This window comes from Carassius carassius, chromosome 25 (genome assembly GCF_963082965.1).
Source record: "Carassius carassius chromosome 25, fCarCar2.1, whole genome shotgun sequence".
NCBI lineage: Eukaryota > Metazoa > Chordata > Actinopteri > Cypriniformes > Cyprinidae > Carassius > Carassius carassius.
The window spans coordinates 3,083,349-3,107,517 of record NC_081779.1 but is presented as its reverse complement, the minus strand read 5'-3'; the positions used below and the strand labels follow the sequence as shown (position 1 = coordinate 3,107,517).

General features: G+C 37.2%; 1 protein-coding gene and 1 non-coding gene across 2 annotated transcripts in view; both read left to right on the top strand.

The window, feature by feature from the left end:
• The window catches only part of LOC132103912 (solute carrier family 45 member 4-like), a 50,176-nt gene that overhangs the window by 5,898 nt on the left and 20,109 nt on the right, over positions 1-24,169 (top strand). Inside the window, exon 3 of the mRNA XM_059508988.1 lies at positions 15,599-16,378. Coding sequence (XP_059364971.1) covers positions 16,105-16,378 — 274 coding nt within the window. The 5' untranslated portion in view covers positions 15,599-16,104. The remainder of the gene's footprint in view (positions 1-15,598; positions 16,379-24,169) is intronic.
• Positions 7,535-7,698, top strand: LOC132104902 (U1 spliceosomal RNA). Its single transcript, XR_009423621.1, has one exon. It is a non-coding gene; the product is annotated as a U1 spliceosomal RNA (small nuclear RNA).

Here is a 24,169-nt window from a genome sequence, read left to right as displayed (position 1 = left end):
CATTACGGTTGAACAAATGTTGGCAGATGGACTATTCTGACGATGCTTTTCATTCTTTTCTGGACCTTGACACTGTTATTTACTTGGCAGTCTATGGGACAGTCACAAGCATCCCGGTTTTCAACCAAAATATCGTAAATTGTGTTCTGAAGACGAACAAAGCTTTTATGGGTTTGGAACAACATGGGGGTAAGTTATTAATAACAAAATTTTCATTTTGGGGTGGAGTATCCCTTCAATGTGATATTTGTCTGCTGTCAGCTAGATCTAAAGTATGAGTTACGTAATCTGCATTAGAAAGCTGTGAGTAAAAGTTTTCTTAAACAGAACAGACTGCATAAATTGCGATTTTTATTTTAACTGGTGAGGATTTTTTTCGCTCATATTCATTCTTGCACACAACATGTGTCAGCGCTCCCTGAGGCTGGCACTCGCATAACCTTAGACAAACAGAGTTAACTAATTATGTGACGAGGTAATTTTGGGAGCTGCTGAACCTTCCAAAAAGAGTATTTAAATTAACATAAATAATTCAAGTCGTATCGATGCATAATTAATGCAGCTGAAAGTATACTGTGTTTGTGTGCATGTGCGTGTGTATGCAGGGCTAGAGATGAATAGTTAACAAACGAATGGCTCTTGTAACTGCATAACAAATAATGTACATAAAGAGTTCTTTGTGAGTTCTGAATATCTAAGAGTTGAGCTGCCTAATAAGCACACAACATGAAGCCTTTTAAGGTCAATAGGCATGCATTATTCTGCTTACTAAAATGCCTTCCTTCTGGCCAACAACTAAGCCAGCTTCTCATATATTCTGTGCAGTGCATGCAAAATAATAGTTGGTTGCTTGGTGGAGACATTAAACAAAAAATATACACAAAAACAAAACAAACAAAAACATTTGACCTATATCGATCTAAAATTAAAACTAAAACAATACAAATACTTTGACAAAAAAAACCCTTAGCTTGTGTTTAGCTGAAATTAGCTGAATTTTTAGGATCATTATCACATGATCCTTTAGAAATCATTCTAATATGATGATTCATTATCAAACTTGGAAACAATTCTGCTGCTTAATATTTTTTCAGAACATGTGATACTTTTTTAGGATACTTTGATGAATTAAAAAAAAACGATTTTATTTTGAATAAATGCAGTTCTTTTTAACCTTTTATTCATCAAATATATTAGACAGCAGAACTGTTTCCAACACTCATAATAAATCAGAATATTAGAATGATTTCTAAATGATCATGTGATAGACTGATGTTACATGTGACACTGAAGGCTGGAGGAATGATGCTGAAAATTCAGCTTTGCATCACAGGAATAAATTATTTTTTTTAAAGTATATTCAGATAGAAAAACTATTATTTTAAGTGGTAATAATATTTCACAATATTACTGTTTTTTCTGTATTTTTGATCAAATAAATGCAGGCTTGATGAGCAGAAGAAACTTCTTTCAAAACCATTAAAAATAGTAATGTTTCCAAACTTTTGGTCTGTACTGTACATATACACAAAACTTTAATCAAAATTAAATTGATATGAAATTAAACTGTATGTCGAGTGTAAGCTCCTGCTCTAATTTCAGTTTGAATGCGGATCAGATTGCTTATGTTTGTTGCAGTTCACCACAGAGCTGTGGTGTTTGTGATCAACTCGGTCTAGTTTTTGACTTCAGTCTTCAGCTAGAACTATATTTCTTAGCTTGGGCTTATCAGACACTGAAGCGTGTGTATCATAAGAGGTCGATGGTGCCAAAGGCCTTGCTTTCTCAGACCGGAATTTTCCATCCAGGTCCATGTGCTGTGGGAGGAGCCCGATGTGGTATTTTTGCAATTCTTAGTTTGGGAGTTTTAAGCTGTTCTTGTGTTTTAACAAGTGTTGTTTCTACTGCACTGGGAACCAGGGAGGTTTGGATTAAGAACGATGAGAAAACATCCTCCTACTTGTTTTTCAATGTGTTTGGAATTGCATGCTAGCACTTCACTCATACTATTTCTGTACTTTACGTATATTGTACACTGTATGCATAATATGCATGCAGTATCAGAATATTGTACGCCACTAACTAGATGCCATTTACTGAATTAAAAGTTCAATTTAATTTTGAAAAATTAAGTTAGAAAAATTATTAATATAATTTGCATGGTATTTTTAAATACTTGTAAGTAGGGAGTATGATGTTGTTAAACAGCCTAACCAAGGCATATTACCCATGCAAATGTTTTCAGAGAAGGTCACTGCTGTCAGCAAGAGTTTGATTTATGAGTCCTTGTGAGCATGTCACATTTCTGACCTGGCTGTTTGTCTTTGGTTGCAATATTACATACAAGAATATAAATTCTTGTAATTAAGTTCATTTCCCATTATAATCACTTGTCTTGATAATCATGACTATAACACATCAGATTTTATTAAAACCAAATTAATAGTAGGCCTATAGATAGTTTTTTAAAAAGTATAATTGTTTTAGATTAGATTTATGCTGTAAAATACTAAATTAAATGTCTAATACTTAATAGGGTTGAGTGAGTAAGATTAGCCACTTTTTACTTATGTGGTCCAAAAGATAAGGGAAAATGACGCAGAAGTACAATGAAAGTATCTATCCTATCCTAATGAAAGTATTCCTATAATTTTAAATGATCAGAATGTATCTATGACAAAGGGTTCTAAAAATATGGCTTCTTAAAGGTTTCCCGTGGCTCAGTTTGCCCCAGGATTGTCTCAAGTCAGTGGGTAAGATGCACCATTTGGGTGTAAAATGACCATCTGACCGAATCTGATTCAAACCCATGTGAAAAAAAATTACAAAATAATAATTTAATAATTTACTTTTTCAAACAGTCGTATTTTCATTTGGGTTAACTGTAACAACATAAAACCAACCAAATGACTTTCAAATTTCAATATTTAATTGTTTGCATTTCTGAAACAATATGTTGAACAGTAAAGTTGTAGCCTTCCTAAAAAACAGACCATTAGTGATTGCAGGTGGAAAGATATATCTGATTATAATGTGATGAAAAGCATCTTCTAGTTCTTATCAGAGAAAGATTTGGTGCACTTGGACACTGTACTTGGCACAATATTGTGCAACCCTAAAACCTGGAATTTCTCTCAGGAAAATAGTAGATTTTTTTTCTGGATTATTTTGTTATCATGAGTTAAAAATGTATGTTTTTGTGCATTTCAACCTGTAGTCTAGGAACAGCATCAGCATCCGGGCCTGGTCACTGTTGCTAAGCAACACGTTTTATTACGGATTCTCTGGAAACTCAGTTTCCAAAATGTATGCTGTGCCACAAAATTAATCAGCACCGTTAATTCCCTTTTTATCAGTGCGAGTAAGAGAAGAAGCCAATGTTTGCTAATGCTGGGAATCATGTTCATGCACGGCCCAACCTGAGCACGCCTCTACAGGCAACATCAACATCCTCCTGTCCCACACCGCCCCGTATGAGGTGGTGCCATGTCATTGTGAATCAACAACAATGTCTGGGTCTCCTCAAAAAACACTCTGCACTTTGCCGTGCCCTAAAATGTAATCAGTCAGGAATGGAGTGTGTCAGTGGTGGGCGGAAAACGATAAATAAAGCTCTGTCTTGTAATGTTATTTACTTGTCTTAGCTTTGTGTCACGCTGATGATACACCGGGCAACTTTTTGAGCAATGTTTCTGGGCAACTTTGGTTAATGTTGGCGTCAGTGGGCAACCAGGTGATACACCGGGCCCACGACTGATCGAAAGTATCTAGATGGAAATGGGTTACCTATTCTCAGTGGGAAAGTTCCCAAACCACATTGCTAAAAAAAAAAAGTTGCCCGGCTAAATTGCTCAAAAAGTTGCTCCATGTATCATCAGCCTCAGAGTCGTTTGAGCTTTTCAGGTAGATAACGCTCCACTATTAGTTCATGTTGGGACGTCCGGTAAGGGATGATGGGCTTATTTTAGTGCTGTAAGGCACCTCACATCTTTCTGGGAGAGCGGAGGGCTCATCATTAAATTGCTGTCTTGTGTTTGGGATGTTTATGTGCGTCTGCCCGTTTGGCTCTGACTGCGCTGGCAGGCGTAATGAGGAAAGTCTGATGCTCGTGTACGACAGCCTGTCTTCCTTTAGGTACTCTTTTCTCCTCTGTTGGACTGCAGGTTGTGGGAATGTTCTGCATTTTGTGTGAGTTATGTTGTATTGGCACTGTTTGCAGGTTGATTAGCACAGAAAAACTTTTTAAAAAGACTAAAGTAGCAATTTACAATTGTGAAAATATATAGTTTGGATGTTTAAGACAAGTAAGAAACATTTATTCTGTAGCCTCTTTGAGATGAATCACCTGTATGTGCATAAATTTGGAATAAAGCATCTGCTGTATGAATGATTTGCACAAATGCATTGGGACGCTGAAACTGATGAAGGCATGCACAAGATCCCACAGCATTCCTGTACAGGTTATTCACAGTGGTAATTAATGAGTAGAGATTGTGCTAATTGTGAAAGAGAGAGTCCAAGCATTGTTTGTGAATGACTGGAATTCAGATTTGTGGGTTATGAAGTGTTTGTGAAGCTGCTGGAGTGTTTTCAGGAAGGTTCTTGTATATGTACAAGTTACTCCTGAATTTATTGACCGTTTTAAGCAGACCCATTGTGTTTTTTGTGTTCTTAGTGCATTGTTCCAGTTTACTTCAATTGTAAGTGCATCAGTTTGTGTTTGCGTCTATGTTGTTGTTGTTTTAACCGAAAATTGAAGTGTTTTATGAGCTTGTTTGCTTATAGTTGGGATCGTGATTCTCCTGAGATGCTTAAAATCCAAACAGTTGCATTACACTGAAAAAAATATTAGTGTGCTACATTTTCACTCAATTTCTAGTATATTTAAAAATTACTTGCATAGAAACATTAAGCAACGTCCATTTAAACGTGACATTTTTTTTGTAAAATGTACACCAATGATTTGTTTATTTTCAGTTTTGAAAAATCATTGATAACACTTCAGTTATAGGGACCAATTCTCACTATTAACTAGTTGCTTATTAACATGCATATTACTAGCATTTTAGCTGTTTATTAGTACCTTTTTAAAGCACATATTAATGTCTTATTCAGAATGACCATATTTTAGATCCCTTAATCCAACCCCATACCTAAACATAAAAAAACACCTTATTAACTAGGGATAGTTCACCCCAAAATAAAAATTGTGTCATTTACTCACCCTCATGTTGTTCCAAACTTGTATGAGTTTCTTTCTTCTTTTTAACACCATAGAAAAGATTTTGAACAAAGTGTTTAACCAAACTATTGATGGTAGCCATTGACTTCCATAGTATGGTAAAAAAAAAAATAGCATGGAAGTTAATGGGAACCAGACACTGTTTGGTTACCAACATTCTTCAAAATATCTTATTTTGTGTTCAACAGAAAAAAGAAACTCATACATGTTTTGGAATGACATAAGGGTAAGTAAATGATGACACAATATTCATTTTTGTATGAACTGTCCCTTAAATAAGCAGCCAATGATGAGTTTATTGAAGCAGAAGTCATAGCTACTAGTGCAATCAAATCATTTAAAAAAAAATTAAGTGCAGAAAATATTGTTGTTGCTGCTGCTGTTGTTGTTTTTCTTTGCCTATTGAACAGATATTATGTTTCCAGTTAAAGTGCAGGGTTACCAACATCATCATCACCTACTAATCATCACAGTCATTGTTAGTCGTTAGTTTTTAGATTAGAACTATTTTAACTGCATTTAGGTTTGCTTTAGGTTTGACGCAGGACGTTTACCGCACATGCAGGAACCCACTAACACAGCGCTTCACCGGCCCTTTAAATCCTTTCTGTGTATCTGTATGCGTGTGAGATGAGCTACATGATGGGTTACAGAAGCTGACCTGGCAGAGAGTGTGTGTGTGTGTGTGTGTGTGTGTGCTGCTGGTGTTCATGGAGGAGATCCATCACACATGTGGCTCCTCCTCCTGCGCTGCAGCACTGCAGTCACTCGCACATCCGCAGACTTGCTTTACATTCCTACTGCAGCACTTCAGTCTCATGAATTAAGCAGAACAAAATGAGTGAGGTTTAGGCTTCCATTTAGTTCAAGGTACAAGTTATCTTCCATGATTTTGCACAAGTTAATTTATCTTGTTTTAAAGTCCCCATTAAATCAAAATGGAAGGTTTTTTTTGGCTTTTAGTATGAATATGTTAACCTTGAGGTTATCTATGAACTAGAGTGCTCCAAAACAATGACAAAAATAACATTTAAAAGATTTAAAAATGTACAACCTCTTACTTCCACCAATATGGATCAATGGTTTTGATGACATCACCCTGCACTTCATCTTCTCATCAAACTTTCTGTCCAATCAAATGCTCTCTAGAATCTGAAACATCCCGCCCCCTACACTATAAATAGACACTGAAGCTGTGGCTGAAATCGATTACTCGTCACAGAATTCGTATTTTCTGTATGGTGATTGACACGTAGTGCACTATATAGGGGATATGATTCAGACATTGTTGTTAATTAGGAGGAGAAATTGTTAGACAGACTCTGTTTTAGAAACAGTCCTGATGAGTAGAAGAGATAACAATGATGCCAGATAGATTGCACACTTTTATTATCACTGTTTTGCTTTAGTAATCTTTTCATATTGAATCTAAAGGGGTTATCTTTTAGACTGTGACTGTCATACGCTGTGAGCTTTAACGAGTTCAGTGGCTCTGACCCAAGCCGTGATTTAAACGAATCGCTATTGTCCTGCCTTGTCTTCCTGTTTCAGTTGAAATTATATCAACACATATAGAATAACGTGTTTCGAGGCTCTTAAGTGGACCTTTTATGTTTAGATATTACACCACTGAAAATGAAGAATGTTTTTTTTTTTATGAATAGTGTATAGGGTCATAGAAATCAATTGGTTTTCACTTTTAGGCTACAAAAATCTTTGCAGTGACTCCTCTCAGCGCGGACTAATGACAAATGTTGATGTAGAATGTAAAAGTTGTTGATGAGATGAACCGATGCAAAACATCTGACCTGAATTAGATTTAGATCAACATATGGAAGTAGCACAAATCAGGAACAAAAAGATAAGATCCATGTAGTTTGTCTGGTCCACACTGTCATGAAAGTCACATACTGTATGAGCAAAACAAAAAAATATTTTTTTGTGCATTTCTGTTTGGAATCCAATCATATTTAGCATGTGTAAACGGCCAAAAAAATGACATGAAATCCAAATGCATTGAAAGCTACATTCGTATGTGGTTTTAAAACCTATTCAAATCGCATTTTTGGAAATCTCTTTCAGTCTGGCCGGTCAGATCAGATTTCGTTTAGCTTTTTTTGCCTGTGTCACTTTCTCATTCCACGTAAAACGTAAAAACGTCATATGTGTATAGTGCTGGTTTTGAGACCAGCGGTAATGGCAGCATTAAAAAAGGGCATGCATTCCAGCTTCCTACGTTTCTGCCACTGCCTCATATGGTGTAATATAATCCAGCGCGACAGCAGTATGCTGATACTTACCTGGCAGGGGAGACACCATGATCAAGAAGGCGGTTCACCCAGGGCGAGGCTTGCCCATTGCACTCCGGCCATGCTGACCCCTGCGAATTCCCCAAATGCGGGAATCTCGACTGCATAATTTATGGTAGTGGGGGACTGCGTTCGCGCTCTCCCCTGAATATTGGGGGGAAGTCGTGGCCTAATGGTTAGAGAGTCGGACTCCCAATCGAAAGGTTGTGAGTTCGAGTCCGGGGCCGGCAGGAATTGTGGGTGGGGGGAGTGCATGTACAGTTCTCTCTCCACCTTCAATACCATGACTTAGGTGCCCTTGAGCAAGGCATCGAACCCCCAACTGCTCCCCGGGCGCCGCAGCATAAATGGCTGCCCACTGCTCCGGGTGTGTGCTCACAGTGTGTGTGTGTGTGTGTTCACTGCTCTGTGTGTGTGCATTTCGGATGGGTTAAATGCAGAGCACAAATTCTGAGTATGGGTCACCATACTTGGCTGAATGTCACGTCACTTTCACTTTCACTTTCATGTTGTAAGACAACATCTGTTTTGTAAAATGTATTGCTGTTATTGTTATTTTTAGGACAGTCATACCAATGCAATATCATTGCCATTGAAACCAATGCAAATATTCAGTAAAATGAAGACACGCCACAGACATAACAAGTCGGATCTGAACAGTTGCTAAACACATTGTGTATAGTCAATCATTTAAATCAGATTGCAATCAGACATGCACTTTTTAGTAGTGTCTATGGCGTTGATAGGTGGTTGCTAAGGTCTTCAGGGTGAAATGCATTACCATGTGGTTACTAGGTGATTGCTAAGGTGTTCTTGAGTGGCTGCTTAGTGCACTCGAGTATAAATACTTGCAGTGACACCAAACCTCTCAAATCTTGAGGTGAAATCATTCATGTCTGGAGCTCAAATGCTGCAGGATGAGTGGGTTTAGTCATTAGTGTTATGGGTTGGATCACAGCTTCGGCAAACAGCAGTAATCAGCACAAACTGCCAAAGTAAAGCTCCCTGGCCAAAAGACAGTTTGTTTTCAGTATCTGAACATGAAGTTCTTTATGAGTGCAAATGCTCAAATACTTGAGCAGCTCTTATAATGATGACAGTAAATCATCCTGCCAACAGCAACAATGTGCATGTGTTTGTGTCTGACCTTAGATATGAAATGTATTCTTACAGATGGAAAACTGGTATGCAGATATAGCAGAAATATTTCACAGAGGGACGATGTATTGTGATTTGTGGAAATTCGGATCACTAGACAAAGTTGTAATCCAAGCATCACCTGAATCCTTCCATTAATCATGGTGACCCGATCTCCGTGTGTGCCTTGTGAGCCTTTGACTAGTAAACTGACCCAAATATGCCCAGTTTCTCTACAGTGACGTGTATTCGGTTCCCGCTGGATCATTGGATGGATGTAGGTCGGCTGGGAGAGGGAGTTTCATCCTGGCACGTACAAATTTAAACCCGATAGCTTGACTGCTGTCAGATTGACCCATGAAACCTAGCCAGTGTAATTTGGGTCAGCCATACAATGTTGCATTTATTTGTGCATGGGGTTAGTGACAGGATGCCAGGTAGAGATGCACTGATAACGGAGTATGAATACTAATACTTTCTTTTTTGGTAACTGATACAATACTGTTAGCTGATAGGGTAATTTCATGTATTGTATCTAGTCTGAATGTGGCCTCAAGTAGAAAAAGTTTTTATTGTTATTATGTTATTGATACAATAATAATAATTAATAATTACTTTTTAAAATTTGTTTACTGAAGTTGTTTCCTGTGAAACCTTTTCAAATCATTAAACCCTTAAAGTGGTTGGCTCAATAAATCTCCATAATAAAAAAAAAACAATAATTCTAGAATGATTAATTCTTTAGTGACAGTTTTATATTTTCTCATGTTGCAAAATATGTTGCAGAAAAATCTTTTATTTATTTTTTTTACTTTTTTTTTTTTTTTTTTTTTTTTCGTGCAGCCCTAGGTTGAAATGCTAATGCATAGCATTCTCCAGGTATAATGAAGCTTCTGGTTTTAAGAGTTATATCAACCTTATTCTCACGTCCATCCATGCTGATATTGTACGTTTTGTTACTGTAAACAATCAGTGATGCTTGTGTTTTGTTGGGCAGAAAATCAGAGCTCTGTGAGGATTTGCCACCTGCAGTCTTGTGTTTTCGTGGTGAACTGAACAATCTGTCATCTTATCTGTCTGTTATTTCATCCACTAGCTTTACCTGACCTCTCTTATTCTCTCTCTCACTCCCCATGTCCTTGTTTTCCCTCACCTCTCTCACATGTAAAAAGACATGCTATCTGCATTGGAATGACTTTAAAATCTGCTTTACATACTCCAAGTTCATTATTTAAAGAGAAAGAATAAAACTGCACACTTAACATTTAATACATTTAACAAACTTACAATCTTGTATTAAATTTTTTCCTTTGCAAATGTTACTTACTGAGACTTACATGCCATATTTTTTCCTGTAAACCTATTATTATGCTCCTCCTGCTCCTAAATGCTGCATTGTAAAAACATTGTAACACACGCTTTATGGTATTTGTAGTGCTCTTATCACTTTTCACAACATTCTGTTGGTACAAAGTGATCTTTTAGAAATCCCGGTGAGCTGCCTAATAACATTTTATGTGACCTTGTTTTGGCCACAAGTTAAATTCTTAATTAGAAAGCTTAGAATTGGTTTCAGACCAAAATTTTTTTTTTTTAAGAAATTCAAATAATAAATAGAGTTTTGTGTCTCTTTAATTAATGTGTGGTGACAGATCAGTTTACTAGCACAAAATAAACATGAGTGAACATCAGAAGGGGTCTTGATGTCAATACACACATTTTTTTTTAAATTCAAGAACACCAACGTTAATCTACTCTCCTGTCTGCTTTGTTTGACAGATTCAGCAATATGATTGGTCAGATCACCTGTCAATCAAGCTCCCAAACATTTGAACTTTAAAAATCATGTATTTTGACGTCTTTTCACGGTTGAAATAAGACACCATCTGATGTTCATATTTAGTAAATATGAAATGATGATAGTTCACATGACGCTTGAACTGAAGCGCTACAGCGATCTGTCACAACACATTAAAGATTTTCTTAAAAAATGTAAAATCTCAGACCAGAAGTTACCTCTCTGTCGGTGTGTTGTAAGTATCCTCCTTGCTCCATGATGTATTTTTTACTGCGTAAGAGAACATGAGGTGTGGAGTGAGAGTGGCATGCTTGTCAGGGACGGGTCTTTGCGAGAGGGTTAATTACCTTAATTTTTTTTATTCAATGGCGGAAACAAGCTTCCATAGCTGCCTCTGCAGACGGTGAACATCAAGGTTGATGATCTCTGAGCTGATTTATAGTGCTGTCATCTGCAGCGTTTGATCAAATGCACTTTGAGCATCAGCAGACATGATGGAGAGAGATGATTCATCACTGAAGAGACAGATGAGGATGCTCTCTCTGTGTGTGTGTGTGTGTGTGTGTGTGTGTCACATGAGTTATGAATGTTACCAGTTCCTTTCTGATCTATTCAGATTGTCTTAATTACTGATGCTTTCACATTATGCAAGTGTAAGTTTTAGGGGGAAGTTGTGGCCTAGTGGTTCGAGAGTTTGACTCCTAACCCTAGGGTTGTGGGTTCAAGTCTTGGGCCATCAATACCACGCCTGAGGAGCCCATGAGCAAGGTACTGAACCCCCAACTGCTCCTCAGGCAGCCAGCATAAATAGCTTCTCATTGCTCTGGGTGTGTGTGTGTGTGTGCGTGTGTGGGTGTGTGTGGAAGCTTGTTTCCGCCATTGAATAAAAAAATAAAGGTAATTAACCCTTTGCAAAGCCCCGTGTGTGTGTATATGTATACTGCTGTGTGTGTGTGCACTTTGGATGGGTTAAATGCAGAGCATGAATTCTGAATATGGGTCACCATACTTGGCTGTATGACACTTCACTTCACTGATTGAATGCACTGACATCAGATTAACTTCTTCCTCTCATTTGACTTAAAAAATAATAATAATAATAAAGACGTTGCTTCATCTCTTTTTTTTTTTACTGCTGATGTTATAGTTTTACTCTACAACATTAGTGGCAATGTGAATAATGTTGCAGGGATAATGTTGTCATATTTTGGTAGGCTAACCCGTAAATTATCATCACCATAACGATAGCTCATCTTCACAAATGAAAAAACGTTTATGAATACAATCGCCAGAAGTAAAAGAAGGCTAAACAAAGGCTATAATCAAACTGCACAGCAGTCACATTTTAAACACAATAAGATGAGTTTATCAGTTTAACATTATCATGTTTAATTTTATATATAATTTTATATTAAATTATAAATGTTACAGAATTTATTGAAGTTATTTTAATTTAAAAAAAGTAATATCATTTTATATTAATTGTATATAATTGTGTATTTTTTATAATTTTAATATTACTATATTTATATTTTAATATATTAGCATTTTAATATTATAAATTCATGCTATTATTTAGAGCATTAATAAAAATAAAACCTTTATTATATTAGTGCTGTCACATTTGATAAAACCTATATATTATATTGTCTTTTATTATATTGTATCGTAATATAAAATAGTAATGAAAAATGCATGCTTTTATAATTTATTTAGAACATGGATAAAGATAAAACCTTTATTATATTAGTTCTATATCAAATTTGAGAAAACAAAAATACTAATATAATAATTATGTAGTTTTACATTTTTTTTCTACATTTTCTTTTTTCATTATTAAAAAAAACAATACATTAAAAAAAATTATACTTAAAATATTTAAATATATTGGAGCAAATGCATGATACCTGGTAATTTACTCTGATACTGTGTGTGTGTGTGTGTGTGTGTGTGAGAGACAGAGACAGAGACAGAAACAGACCGAGTGCAAGAGAGTAACTGTTCACGTTTATAGTGAGATGATTTGACTGCACATGAAGCTCTTATGTAAGAGTCTCAACACAGGTGAGGAGGGTATAATAACTCTCTTTCCCACTGGAAGCTCAAAGGTCTTCACATGTATTCCTTGCCCTTCATCCAGTCACATTCAGACAGTCTCTCTCTATAGAGTCAGTTTTCTGCAAGTTTAGCTCTCTTTCCTCTGACAGGCTGATGAGGATGTTTTCAGTGGAAATGAATCCAGCCTGAGCCTCTCAGGTCCTTTTTACCTTCTCACATGACAGGCCCAGAGGAGAGCAGCTCAACACCCTTTCAAACACAGCCAGAGCCGTATTGTTCCGGCACAAAATCTGTATTTATTATGTTTATTGGCTGATGGCATGAAGCTCTCAGTGCTAATATCAGGAAACTCGATGCAGCGGATGCTGAATGATGGACGGCAGGGATGTTGTTTGTCACTCTCTGCAGGGAGCCTGTTTGAGCTTGTTAGCCATTTTCTAAAACTGTCAACAGAGCGAAGAGTTTAAGTTCTCTTTAGTTTTGAAGGAACAGACTCTGAAGTGTTTAGCATGCAGTTCACTGCTGTCAGAGGTTTCTGCAGATCCACGAGGGAATCTGTCAGGCTGGATTCAAGTAAAGCAAAACTCCACCAGAGTGTCTCATGTCTAAGATAATGATGTGATGCTCTAATAAACAGAAAATTGCATGACATATTGGGTAAAATAATTTCTGAATTAATGTCATAATATTATTGAGTAAGGTTCATATTTGTAATATTTATTAAATGCACAAATATCCCTTTTAAATATTAAAAACAAATATAATCTTATTTAAATTCAAATTTAATATTCTCAGTATTTTATTTATATTGAATTACAGTTTTTTTTACAGACACTAGGACACATTTCTCAATACTTAGGTCAGTTTTGCAAAACTCTTCACACAGTTCTCCTAACTATCTTTCAGCTTGGCAAAGCAGTTCATTTCACATTCAAAATGCACTACAACTCATAAAACACTTTCTTCAGGTCTCAAATCAACTCATTCTTCCAGAACACTAGCAAAGGTTGACAGCCGACAAACACACTTTGTCACCCACAAAACAATGAAATAAAAAACACTAACAACATGTAGCATTATACAATGATTTCTTGTGTAAAACAATCTCGGTTTATAATTCACTGTAATATGTTACTGGAATGAATCAGACGTGAGATCAGATTTTTACTTTTTTGCACGGAGTAATTCCAAAATAGAAGAATTTGTATCCACACCATCCACTGATACAGATACAATAGTAATGCTAATCTATTGTTTTTATAGCATTTAGTTTTAAGATTTAAAATATATTTCATTCAAATATTACTGTAGATATGTAGCAAATTGCTGTCTTATTCAGTTTTGTATTATGCTGTTGTTCTGAACATAAGTTTAACAGTTCTGAAAACAGTATGTAAGCATGTGCAAATTGACTTGTACGTACAATTTTCTTGGCAGTTGTTGTGTCTGAGTGAGAAAAGAATTCATGAACTTTGAGAGATGTAGTCATTGAATGCATCTTGTGCCAAAGCAATGATAATCGATCCTCAGTTTAGCCCACATAGACTTCTGTTGTGCTCACTGTGTGAAGAGTTTGGCAAAAGTGACCTAAGAATTGAGAAATGTGTCCCAGAGTCTGAAAAAAACTGTAATGTCATAATTAAAATAATATTTATAAAACAATGTTTATAAAATGCACATACATTCCTTTTAAAGTAAATGCATAAAATATATATATATATATATTATTTATTTATTTATTTATTTTACTCAGGTAAACTAAGATAAATATCTATTCAATTACTTCTACAGTTGTGCTGCTTGCTGCATATGATAATCTCTGTCTATGTAAGCAGCTCAGTCGATTTTGGAGGCGAGTCTGTGTGTCCCGTTGACTCACTGGCTGAGGATCCAGTCAGGATTAGATAACCAATCAGCTGCCAGATCAGACCGTCACCCCTGTGACCCAGAGGTCACTCATGGGAATTCTAGTCAGCTGTTCCAAATGTAATATTTAAATTTCCCACACTTTATCACTAAGCCAAATAGAGCTTTAACATGATAGCTTTTGTATCCTATCAGATTCTCACATGATAATCAAGACTCTAGTAGCTCCTGCTGGAACCAAACCCAGCTCTGGTTATACTGCTTTAGGAGGGGAACCACGGCGGCACTCATCAACATTCGACCTGATTGATTGTCGACCAGTTTTACTCTGTTTTTGTTGTGGCGTTCAGGAAATGCTTGTTTCCCTTCCTCTTTTGCCTTAATAATCTGTAAATAGTAGAATGCATAATCCGGAGACTCGGCCGCACAAAGACAATGTCAGCTCTGTTACTCCAGTTTGAACCTCGAGCAAAGGCCATTGTGTTGGGTTTTACAGAGCCCTGAAGACCGCACGCAGATTCATTTCACATCTCAGTCATGTTAAGAGGTTTCTGAAGGGCCACCGCAGAGATGATTGTTTGCACACGCTTTAATGCTTCTGGGTTTTACCGTGAATTTACATCTCTTCCTGAACTGTGCAATATTTACAGCCGCTAATCTCTGAAAGCTCCAGGTATAATCCCACCAAATATTTTAAGTCTGCTGTTTGTTTGGAGTCGAACTCAAGAACCTCAGATTATGCACTTAAATTAAAACACATAAAATAAGGAATGTTCCAGAAATGTGCTTCAAGATAACATGAAATGGCATTTAACGCTAGTGATTTAAAATTTTTGAGTGAAGCAATAATGTTGAGTGGAAATAATATGGGATGTTGAAGCACCACAACATTGTCTCTATGAGTCTTGTATGTGTAAATACCATCTTTCATGATGCTAGAAATATGCCAAGGTTATGGGTTTGATTCCCAGGGATTGCATAAACTGATCAAATATATACCTTCAATGCAATGTAAGTCACTTTGGATAAAAGTACTTGTTAATGTATAAAATTACATGCATTCATGTATATGCACAAAAGTACAATCATTAATATAAATGCATAAAACTACAAGCATTTTGTGTGAGACCCTTTTTTCTGAAGGTTTTTGTGAGTAACACTCGCTCTCTCTCTCCCGCTGTCTTTCAGATTGATCTGTTGCTCCATGGGGATTCTCCGGTGCTTTCCGTCTGGTTTCTCCTACCCTTCACCCCTCAGCCTGCCCTCCACCCTCTACATCACCTCCTCCATACAAATCATGAAACTGGTATTAACTGAATGGCAATTGATATGGATTTTTACTATTTCCAGTAGACAGTAAACACACACACACACTTACACATACACATACACAAGTACACGCACATACACCCACACACACACTCATACACATCACATCAGCAGGAGTGACCTCATGGTAGAGTCACATCCTTGCCAACTGTCCGAACCAACTCACCCGACACTGCCCGTCCCAGAGCTCCTGCAAGCGGCCTTCATCAAACAGCACCTTTTGGGATGTTTTACGCTCCTTGAGATTTCTTTGACTGAAGGACGTCCACGGGAAGAGGTGTGCTGCTATTGGTTTGATTTTTTCCTAGATTTTTTTTTCTTTTCTTATTTTGCGTGTAGCCACACGTGACCTCTGCTCCGAGTGCATGCCGACGACAATGGCCCCACAGAACGCAGAGGCCATGCAGATACAGGCCGCTGTGGTGACACCTGCGGAGAAACGAGATGGAGGAGGCGGGGCTAATGGAGAGGGTGGGGCTGGAGGGCGGGATTTGGAGAGTCAGGAGGAGTCCGTCAGCGAGGGATCTATCGACCGCATCCCGCTGCGTCAGTGGATCATGCACGGCGCAGTCATGTTCGGACGAGAGTTTTGCTACGCCATGGAGACTGCGCTGGTCACACCTGTACTGCTGCAGATAGGTGAGACAACTGACCATAACTAGTAGATAATAATAAACCTAATCATAAAATATGACACGACCGGATGCAAACTGCTGTGTTGTAATCATGCTGTCTACTGACATCAAAATTAGTTGCTGACCGATAATGGGTTATTTGGTGATACATACATACATATTTATTTATTTTATATATATACAAACACCTCTACATGTCTGAACTGTGTGTGCTCTTGTTTTTGTATCAAATCAGGACACAACTCTGTATAATGACATGAGTATGACACAGGTATAACAAGGAGAGGGTGACTTATGAGGACATAACCCATGTCCCCATTTTTCAAAACGCTTATAAATCATAGAGAATGAGTTTTTTTGAGAAAGTAAAAATGCACAAAGTTTCCTGTGAGGGTTAAGGTTAGGTGTAGGGTTGGTGAAGGGCCATAGAATATACAGTTTGTACAGTATAAAAACCATTACACCTATGGGATGAACACACTTTTCACAAAATAATAAAAACAAACGTGTGTGTGTGTGTGTGACGTTCCATGATAAAGCAAGCGATTAAAGAAGCTGTGGGATGTACGCTGCTTGATTCACCTGCCAATTTATAGATTGTGCAAACAACACCCCAGGTCTTTTTATTATTGAAAAACTGCTGCTTTCTCATGCAAGCAGATGTGAGCCTGGAGGAGCAGAGGTGCTGTTGTTCTTCATAGTCGTCATGTTTTGTTAAAGAAATGGTCCAGTGGCAACAGTGATGATTAGTTAGATCTACATATACACTTCAAATCTGTTATTGCTAAACTTTCTTCTTTTTTTATGTTTTTGAAAGAAGTCTCTTCTGCTCACCAAGGCAGCATTTAATTGATCAAAATACAATATTGTGAAATACTATTACAATTTAAAATGACTGAAACATTTCTGATCTATCAATGAAAAAAAAAAATGTGGTGCTTATTTTTATGAAAACTTTTTATATATTTTCTCACACAATGTTTGCAGTCAGTGCATCTGCCATGTTCCCAGCTATATCCATCAGTTTCCTTTTGAGATTTTAAGACTTTAAGTAAATATCTGCATTTTTGCAATGCCAAGGTTATGAGTTTGATTCCCAGGGAATGCATCAGCTGATCAAATATGTGTTAAATGCAATGTGATTTGCTTTGGATGAAGGCATCTGCCCAAATGGATAAAATGTAAATATAGACAATTCTCACTCATGCTCTTTTTGTTCTTTCACTCATTCAGCTATTAGCTACGCTTCTCATCAGACCTAGCTAGCGTAGCAGGGCACAAACTGAAGACATTATTGTTTTTGAGCAGTATTTTTCTCTCCCTGAGGGATGGTCCATTATTTATTGTACTGTAACTGTGTCAGTTCAATGAACTGGTTCATCAAAAGTAGATTTGCTCATTCAGTCATGGCTTAGTAGTGTACACAATAACCTGTGCATGTCATTTTACTTTGCTTTTTCTTTCTTTTTTATAACAAAGAATAAGTTCCCATTAGTTAATGCATTGACTAACAATGAGCATGTGTATTACATAATTATTTCTAGTTAATTAAAAACTTTGGTTCATTGTTTGTTAGTTAATTAAATAATATTTACAAATACAACATTTAATGTAGAGTAATGTAGCATCGCATCACTTGCTCCGCATTGGATGCTCTGCAGTGAATGGGTGCCGTCAGAATGAGAGTCTAAACAGCTGAAAAAAACATCACAGTAATCCACTCCAGTCCATCAGTTAATGTCTTGAGAAGTGAAAAGCTGCGTGTTTGTGGGAAACAAATCCATCATTAAGATATTTTAACTTTAAACCATCACTTCTGGCCAAAATACGAGCCCATAATAACACTTCCTCCAGTGAAAAAAGTGCATCCCCTATTGTCTCTAACATCTAAATCCATGAACATATTTGTTTACAGCATTTTTTATGTTTTGTTTTTGCGTGTAAGCAGTGCTTGATCTGTGCACATTTCTCTCCTGATTCAGACAAGATGATTTGTTTTCACTGGACAAAGTGTTATTTTGCATTATGTAATCTATCTTACCTGGAAGCAACAGATTTCAGTTAAAACTCCTTAATGATTGATTTGTTTCTTTAAAAACTTGCAGTTTTTGACTTCACAAGACATTAACTGAGGGATTGGAGTCATGTGGATTACTTGTCTGCTTTAAAGTAGAATGCAAAATTTGTGATTAAACAATTTTTCCTAAAGGGTACCTTGATAATTTCGTTTACTTGATTGTCGGTAACGTGACTACTTTGCTGTTGTTGGTAATTGTATAAGCTAATGGCGAGTTCTATGGATTTAAAGGATTAAGTCATCAGGTCAAGGCCAGTTGCAAGTGACGCAATGTTATCATGAGACATGCTAATTTTAGAGCCTTATGTTACTTTGTGTCTGTAAACATCAGGCACTCAGTGTCCAAACTGCAGTGACAAAGGATAAGAAGATTTCTGGAGGTTGAGCCGCCCTCGTTCAGAGAGTCGTGTGTGTGTTTCAGGGTGACGTATGACAGGTTATTCTTGAGATTCAGTAAATTGCTAATGGCTGGATAAGCTCACGGTAAGTTCATATGCAGGAAGCGGAAATTATACTGACAGACTGAACGTGGTGTTCAGCATGACTAATTCAGATCCGGATGAGCCATGACCAGGAGTTGAGGTGCATGTGTGCATGTATTTATATCCACAATAGTCCCATATGAAATTCCACGCAGCAATTCCAACTATTTGCAGAACGTTCCACCATAAACAGATTCTCATAACAAAGGCAGAGGGAATGTGCGGCCCGCTGCTGTATTGGGAATGAGTGACTCAGCGGATTCTGAGTTTCGGGATGAAGTGCACGCGTTCACATATCCCAGAATGCTCATGCTGGTTGGCCATCAAATGTGAGCCATGTTGTGTTTTTCTTAGCAAGCGAGAGGCTGGAATGTGTGGAGGAATTGTGAAGGAATTTCGCTTTATACAGCCTGTGGATTTCATGCATTCCGCAGTGATGGGAAAATAACTCCCAGTGAACAAACAAACCTCATTCCCAAGCATGCAAACGCCCTACACAAGCCACACAAATTTGTTGATATGCTTTACAAAATCACCTAGCAGCTGTAGATCTCACTGGGCGTTTGATACATAATGCAATGTTTGGAAAAGCATACTTCTGTGCTGCTTGTTCTCCAGTATGTCTGCTGGATGTCATGAATGGAGATGCTGCACATTTGGCCAATGTAAACGGATGTTGAATGCATTGCAGTGTATTTGACGGTCCTTTTTTTTTTTTTTTTTTCTTTCAGATAACTAGATATATTTGTTGATGTAAATTGTCAATTTGTAAAAGGAAAAAAAAAGTGGCCAAAAAAAAACCTCTTCATTTAAAATGAGGAACAGGTTTTTAATGTAATTATTAATATGAAATATGTATATATTTTTATACAATTATTATTATTATTATTATTATTATTATTATTAAATATTAATATTTATTCATTTAAACTAATTGTATTTATATATATTTTTATATTTTATGTAATTTAATATTAAATCTTGTATAATTATATATATATATATATACCTGTGCTGTCAGCCCTGAAATCTGTCTGTTACAGATGCATCGTAGCTGATCTATGGACTCTTTACAATGTTTCTAATGTGTATGTGAGCACTATGTATGGAGTTTGTAGCGTGGGATTTCGCAGATCTCTATTGTCTCTTATAAATAGCCAAACAATGAGCCCTTTTGAGCTGTTTTCGGTCAATCTCTGGCAATTCGACTCTAGTTCTCATGACCGCTAAGACTTTCAGTGCTTTTGCGGAAATAATTGTGAAACTAATTTAGCGTTTTGTTTGAAATGCACGACATCCTCTGTGAAAGAAGTGCCCACAAAAGTAGGAAGTATGGAGAGTCAAGAACATTGTGATGAATCACTCTGAACGCAGACGGAGAAGAGGAGAGGTGTGTGTGTGTGTGTGTGTGTGTGTGTGTGTGTGAGTGTGTAAGTATGTTTGTGTGTGTTTTGTGTTTTGCTGTAAGGATAAAACTGCACTAGATCTCCCATGTGTCCAGTGCAGTGCTGAGTTTAGACTGTGCTGCTTATCACTCTGCTGCAGTGTTACGTAACCATGCTGACTCTCTCTCTCTCTCTCTCTCTCTCTCTCTCTCTGTCTCTCTGTCTCTGTCTCTGTGTGTGTGTGTGTGTGTGTGTGTGTGTGTGTGTGTGTGTGTGTGTGTGTTATTAAACCTACAGTATGCGGTTTAAATGTCCTTCAGGAGCTCACAGACAAGAGAAAAATAGACTGACTATATTAGAGGTCAGTTTTCACCCTCTAATGATTACAACACACAATCTCTCACTTAAAGGGATAGTTCACCCAAAAATTAAAATTATGTCATTAATAACCCTCATGTTGTTCCAAACCTGTGAGACCTCTGTTTATCTTTGGAACACAGTTTAAGATATTTTAGATTTAGTCCGAGAGCTCTCAGTCCCTCCATTAAAAACTGTGTGTACGGTCTACTGTCCATGTCCAGAAAGGTAAGAAAAACATCTTCAAAGTAGTCCATGTGACATCAGAGGGTCAGTTAGATTTATTTGATGCATCAAATACATTTTGGTCCAAAAATAGCAAAAACTACGACTTTATTCAGCATTGTCTTCTCTTCCGTGTCTGTTATAAGACAGTTCAAAACAAAGCAGTTTGTGATATCCGGTTCGAGAACGAATCATTCAATGTAACCGGATCTTCTTGAACCAGTTCACCAAATCGAACTGAATCGTTTGAAACGGTTCGCGTCTCCAATAAGCATTTATCCACAAATGACTTAAGCTGTTAACTTTTTTAATGTGGCTGACACTCCCTCTGAGTTCAAACAAACCAATATCCCGGAGTAATTCATTTACTCAAACAGTACACTGACCGAACTGCTGTGAAGAGAGAACTGAAGATGAACACCGAGCCGAGCCAGATAATGACTCGTTCACGAGTCAAGAACCGTTTCTGTCAGACGTGTCCGATTCGAGAACCGATGAGCTGATGATACTGCGCATGTGATTCAGCGTGAAGCAGACTGACACACAGAGTGTCTGAACTGAACTGATTCTTTTGGTGATTGATTCTGAACTGATTCTGTGCTAATGTTATGAGTGCAGGTAAACCGAAGGCTTGAATCAGGGGCAATCATCGCCAATGACGCCATTACGTTGAGCGCAAAAGAACCGGTGAACCGTTTTCTTCAATCGGTTTATTGAATCGAACTGTCCGAAAGAACTACTGGTGATCAGAAATCTGATGCAACTGGTTCTTGACTCGTGAACGAGTCAGTCTATTGTTCGTTATCTGGCTCGGCTCGGTGTTCATCTTCAGTTCTCTCTTCACAGCAGTTCGGTCAGTGTACTGTTTGAGTACATGAATTACTCCGGGATATTGGTTTGTTTGAACTCAGAGGGAGTGTCAGCCACATTAAAAAAGTTAACAGCTTAAGTCATTTGTGGATTAATGCATATTGGAGACCCGAACCATTTAAAACTTCTGTTCGATTTGGTGAACTGGTTCAAAAAGATCCGGTTACATTGAATGATTCGTTCTCGAACCGGATATCAAAAACTGCTTTGTTTTGAACTGTCTTATAACAGACACGGAAGAGAAGACAAAGCTGAATAAAGTCGTAGTTTTTGCTATTTTTGGACCAAAATGTATTTTCGATGCTTCAACAAATTCTAACTTACCCTCTCATGTCACATGGACTACTTTGAAGATGTTTTTCTTACCTTTCTGGACATGGACAGTATACCGTACACACAGCTTCAATGGAGGGACTGAGAGCTCTCGGACTAAATCTAAAATATCTTAAACTGTGTTCCGAAGATGAACAGAGGTCTCACGGGTTTGGAACAACATGAGGGTAAGTTATTAATGACATAATTTTAATATTTGGCTGAACTAACCCTTTAACAATGCACTGAGAACTACATAGCAACATTACAGAATCATTTAAAACACCTGAGTAACTGCTTAGAAACAACATAGCAACCACACAGAACACCCTAGTAACTGCATGCAAACTGACTGCTATGTGTCCAGATCACTAACATTAACCAGATCCAAACTGCACGTCTCAATCTCCCTGATCAATCATTCATGCTTTTGAGCTACAGTTGGAGGGTTATTCCAGACACACGCTGCAATGGAAGAGAATATGAAACCGTTGTGTTAATATTTCATCCTGCCATCTGCTCGATTTCTGGTGAATTGGGATCAGAGGCCTAGAGAGATTTGGTTTCTTGTCCTGGATCATGGTGGTCCTAGTCTCTCATAGCCTTAAATCTGACTTAGAAAGAAACCATCTAACTGACATGAATAACAAACCACAGTAAGCTTTCTTACTGAGCTTAAGTGAGACTGGAGACTCACTAGTGCTGAAACGATTAGTCAACATTATTGACAATAAAAAAAAAAAGTGTTGACAAATATTTTTGTTGTCAAATATTTGTTTGATCTCACTTGATGTTGGTTTGACCAGTGTGGCACTATAGTGCAGCTCTCCTGCATGCAGTCCAATTGAAGACAATTCACACAGCACTTATGAGAATTATGTTGGAAAGTAAACAAAGCCGAACCCATTGAGTGTGAAAATGTTTTACAAAACTACAAACAATAAAAACTCATTCATGTCATGTGTAAAGGCATCAATATACTCACAGCCAAGTTCTTTTTCCTTCTTTGTTTAGAGGTAAAACAAATAAAAATCTGTTGAGAGCAGCATTTAGATGAATATGTAAATACTGTATATGCTGCACGCTTTTCTCAATCGCAAAATAAACGAACATGACAATGATGAGAAAGCAGCAGTTAAGAAAGCATCTGATCTTAGCGATGTGGATGTTTGTTCATGATTTTCAGTCGGCACTCTGGTAAGTCATTTTACAACATTGATTTAATTGATTATCAAAATAATTGTTTGTTGCGGCCTTTATAGTCAGTAAAAATAAAAATGATGACTGATAATGCGCATTGATGATCCAGAACGTATCAAAGGAGAGCGTTCTGGCTGTAGGCCGCTGTGCACCTGACACACACTGAACTGCACAGCACCTGCTTCCTGGCATTGCTTTGACTTTTGTCCATTTCCAGACAGTTTCACCTTCCTGACCTTCCTCTTCCTCTTCCTGTCACTCTCACTCCAGGTTTCTCTTAGTTGTGTGTTGGCAGGGCTTCTTGTTTTCACAGGAACAGGCTGTTGTAGTTGTTGCAGTGGTGATGGCTGACTAATGACCATTTTGTTAGTCTTAGGATTCATTGGTTGTACCCATGTGGATAGTGACCTTATGTTGACACTGTGTGTGTGTGTGTGTGTGTGTGTGTGTGTGTGCAGATACAGTATATCAGAGCATCTGATACCTGCATATTACCCACATGATTTTCCTTGATTTTTATTTGCAAGTAGATTTTATACATGTAATGCATGTTTGTTTGTTTTTTACAGTAAATGGTTACTAACAAATAATAATGTTACTACTAATACCACTCTAAGATATTTATTTCTAATTAATAAGCTAAAATGTACTGTATATAGTTCAATTATTGTTGAAATATATACAGTGGTATGAAAAAGAGTTGGCCCCCTTCCTGATTTCTATTTTTGCATGTTTGTCACACTTTAATGTTTCAGATCATCAGACAAATTTAAATATTAGTAAAAGATAACACAACATGCAGTTTTTAAATGAAGGTTTTTATTATTAAGGGAAAACAAAATCCAAAACTACATGGCCCTTTTTTGAAAAGTGTTTGCCCCATAAAT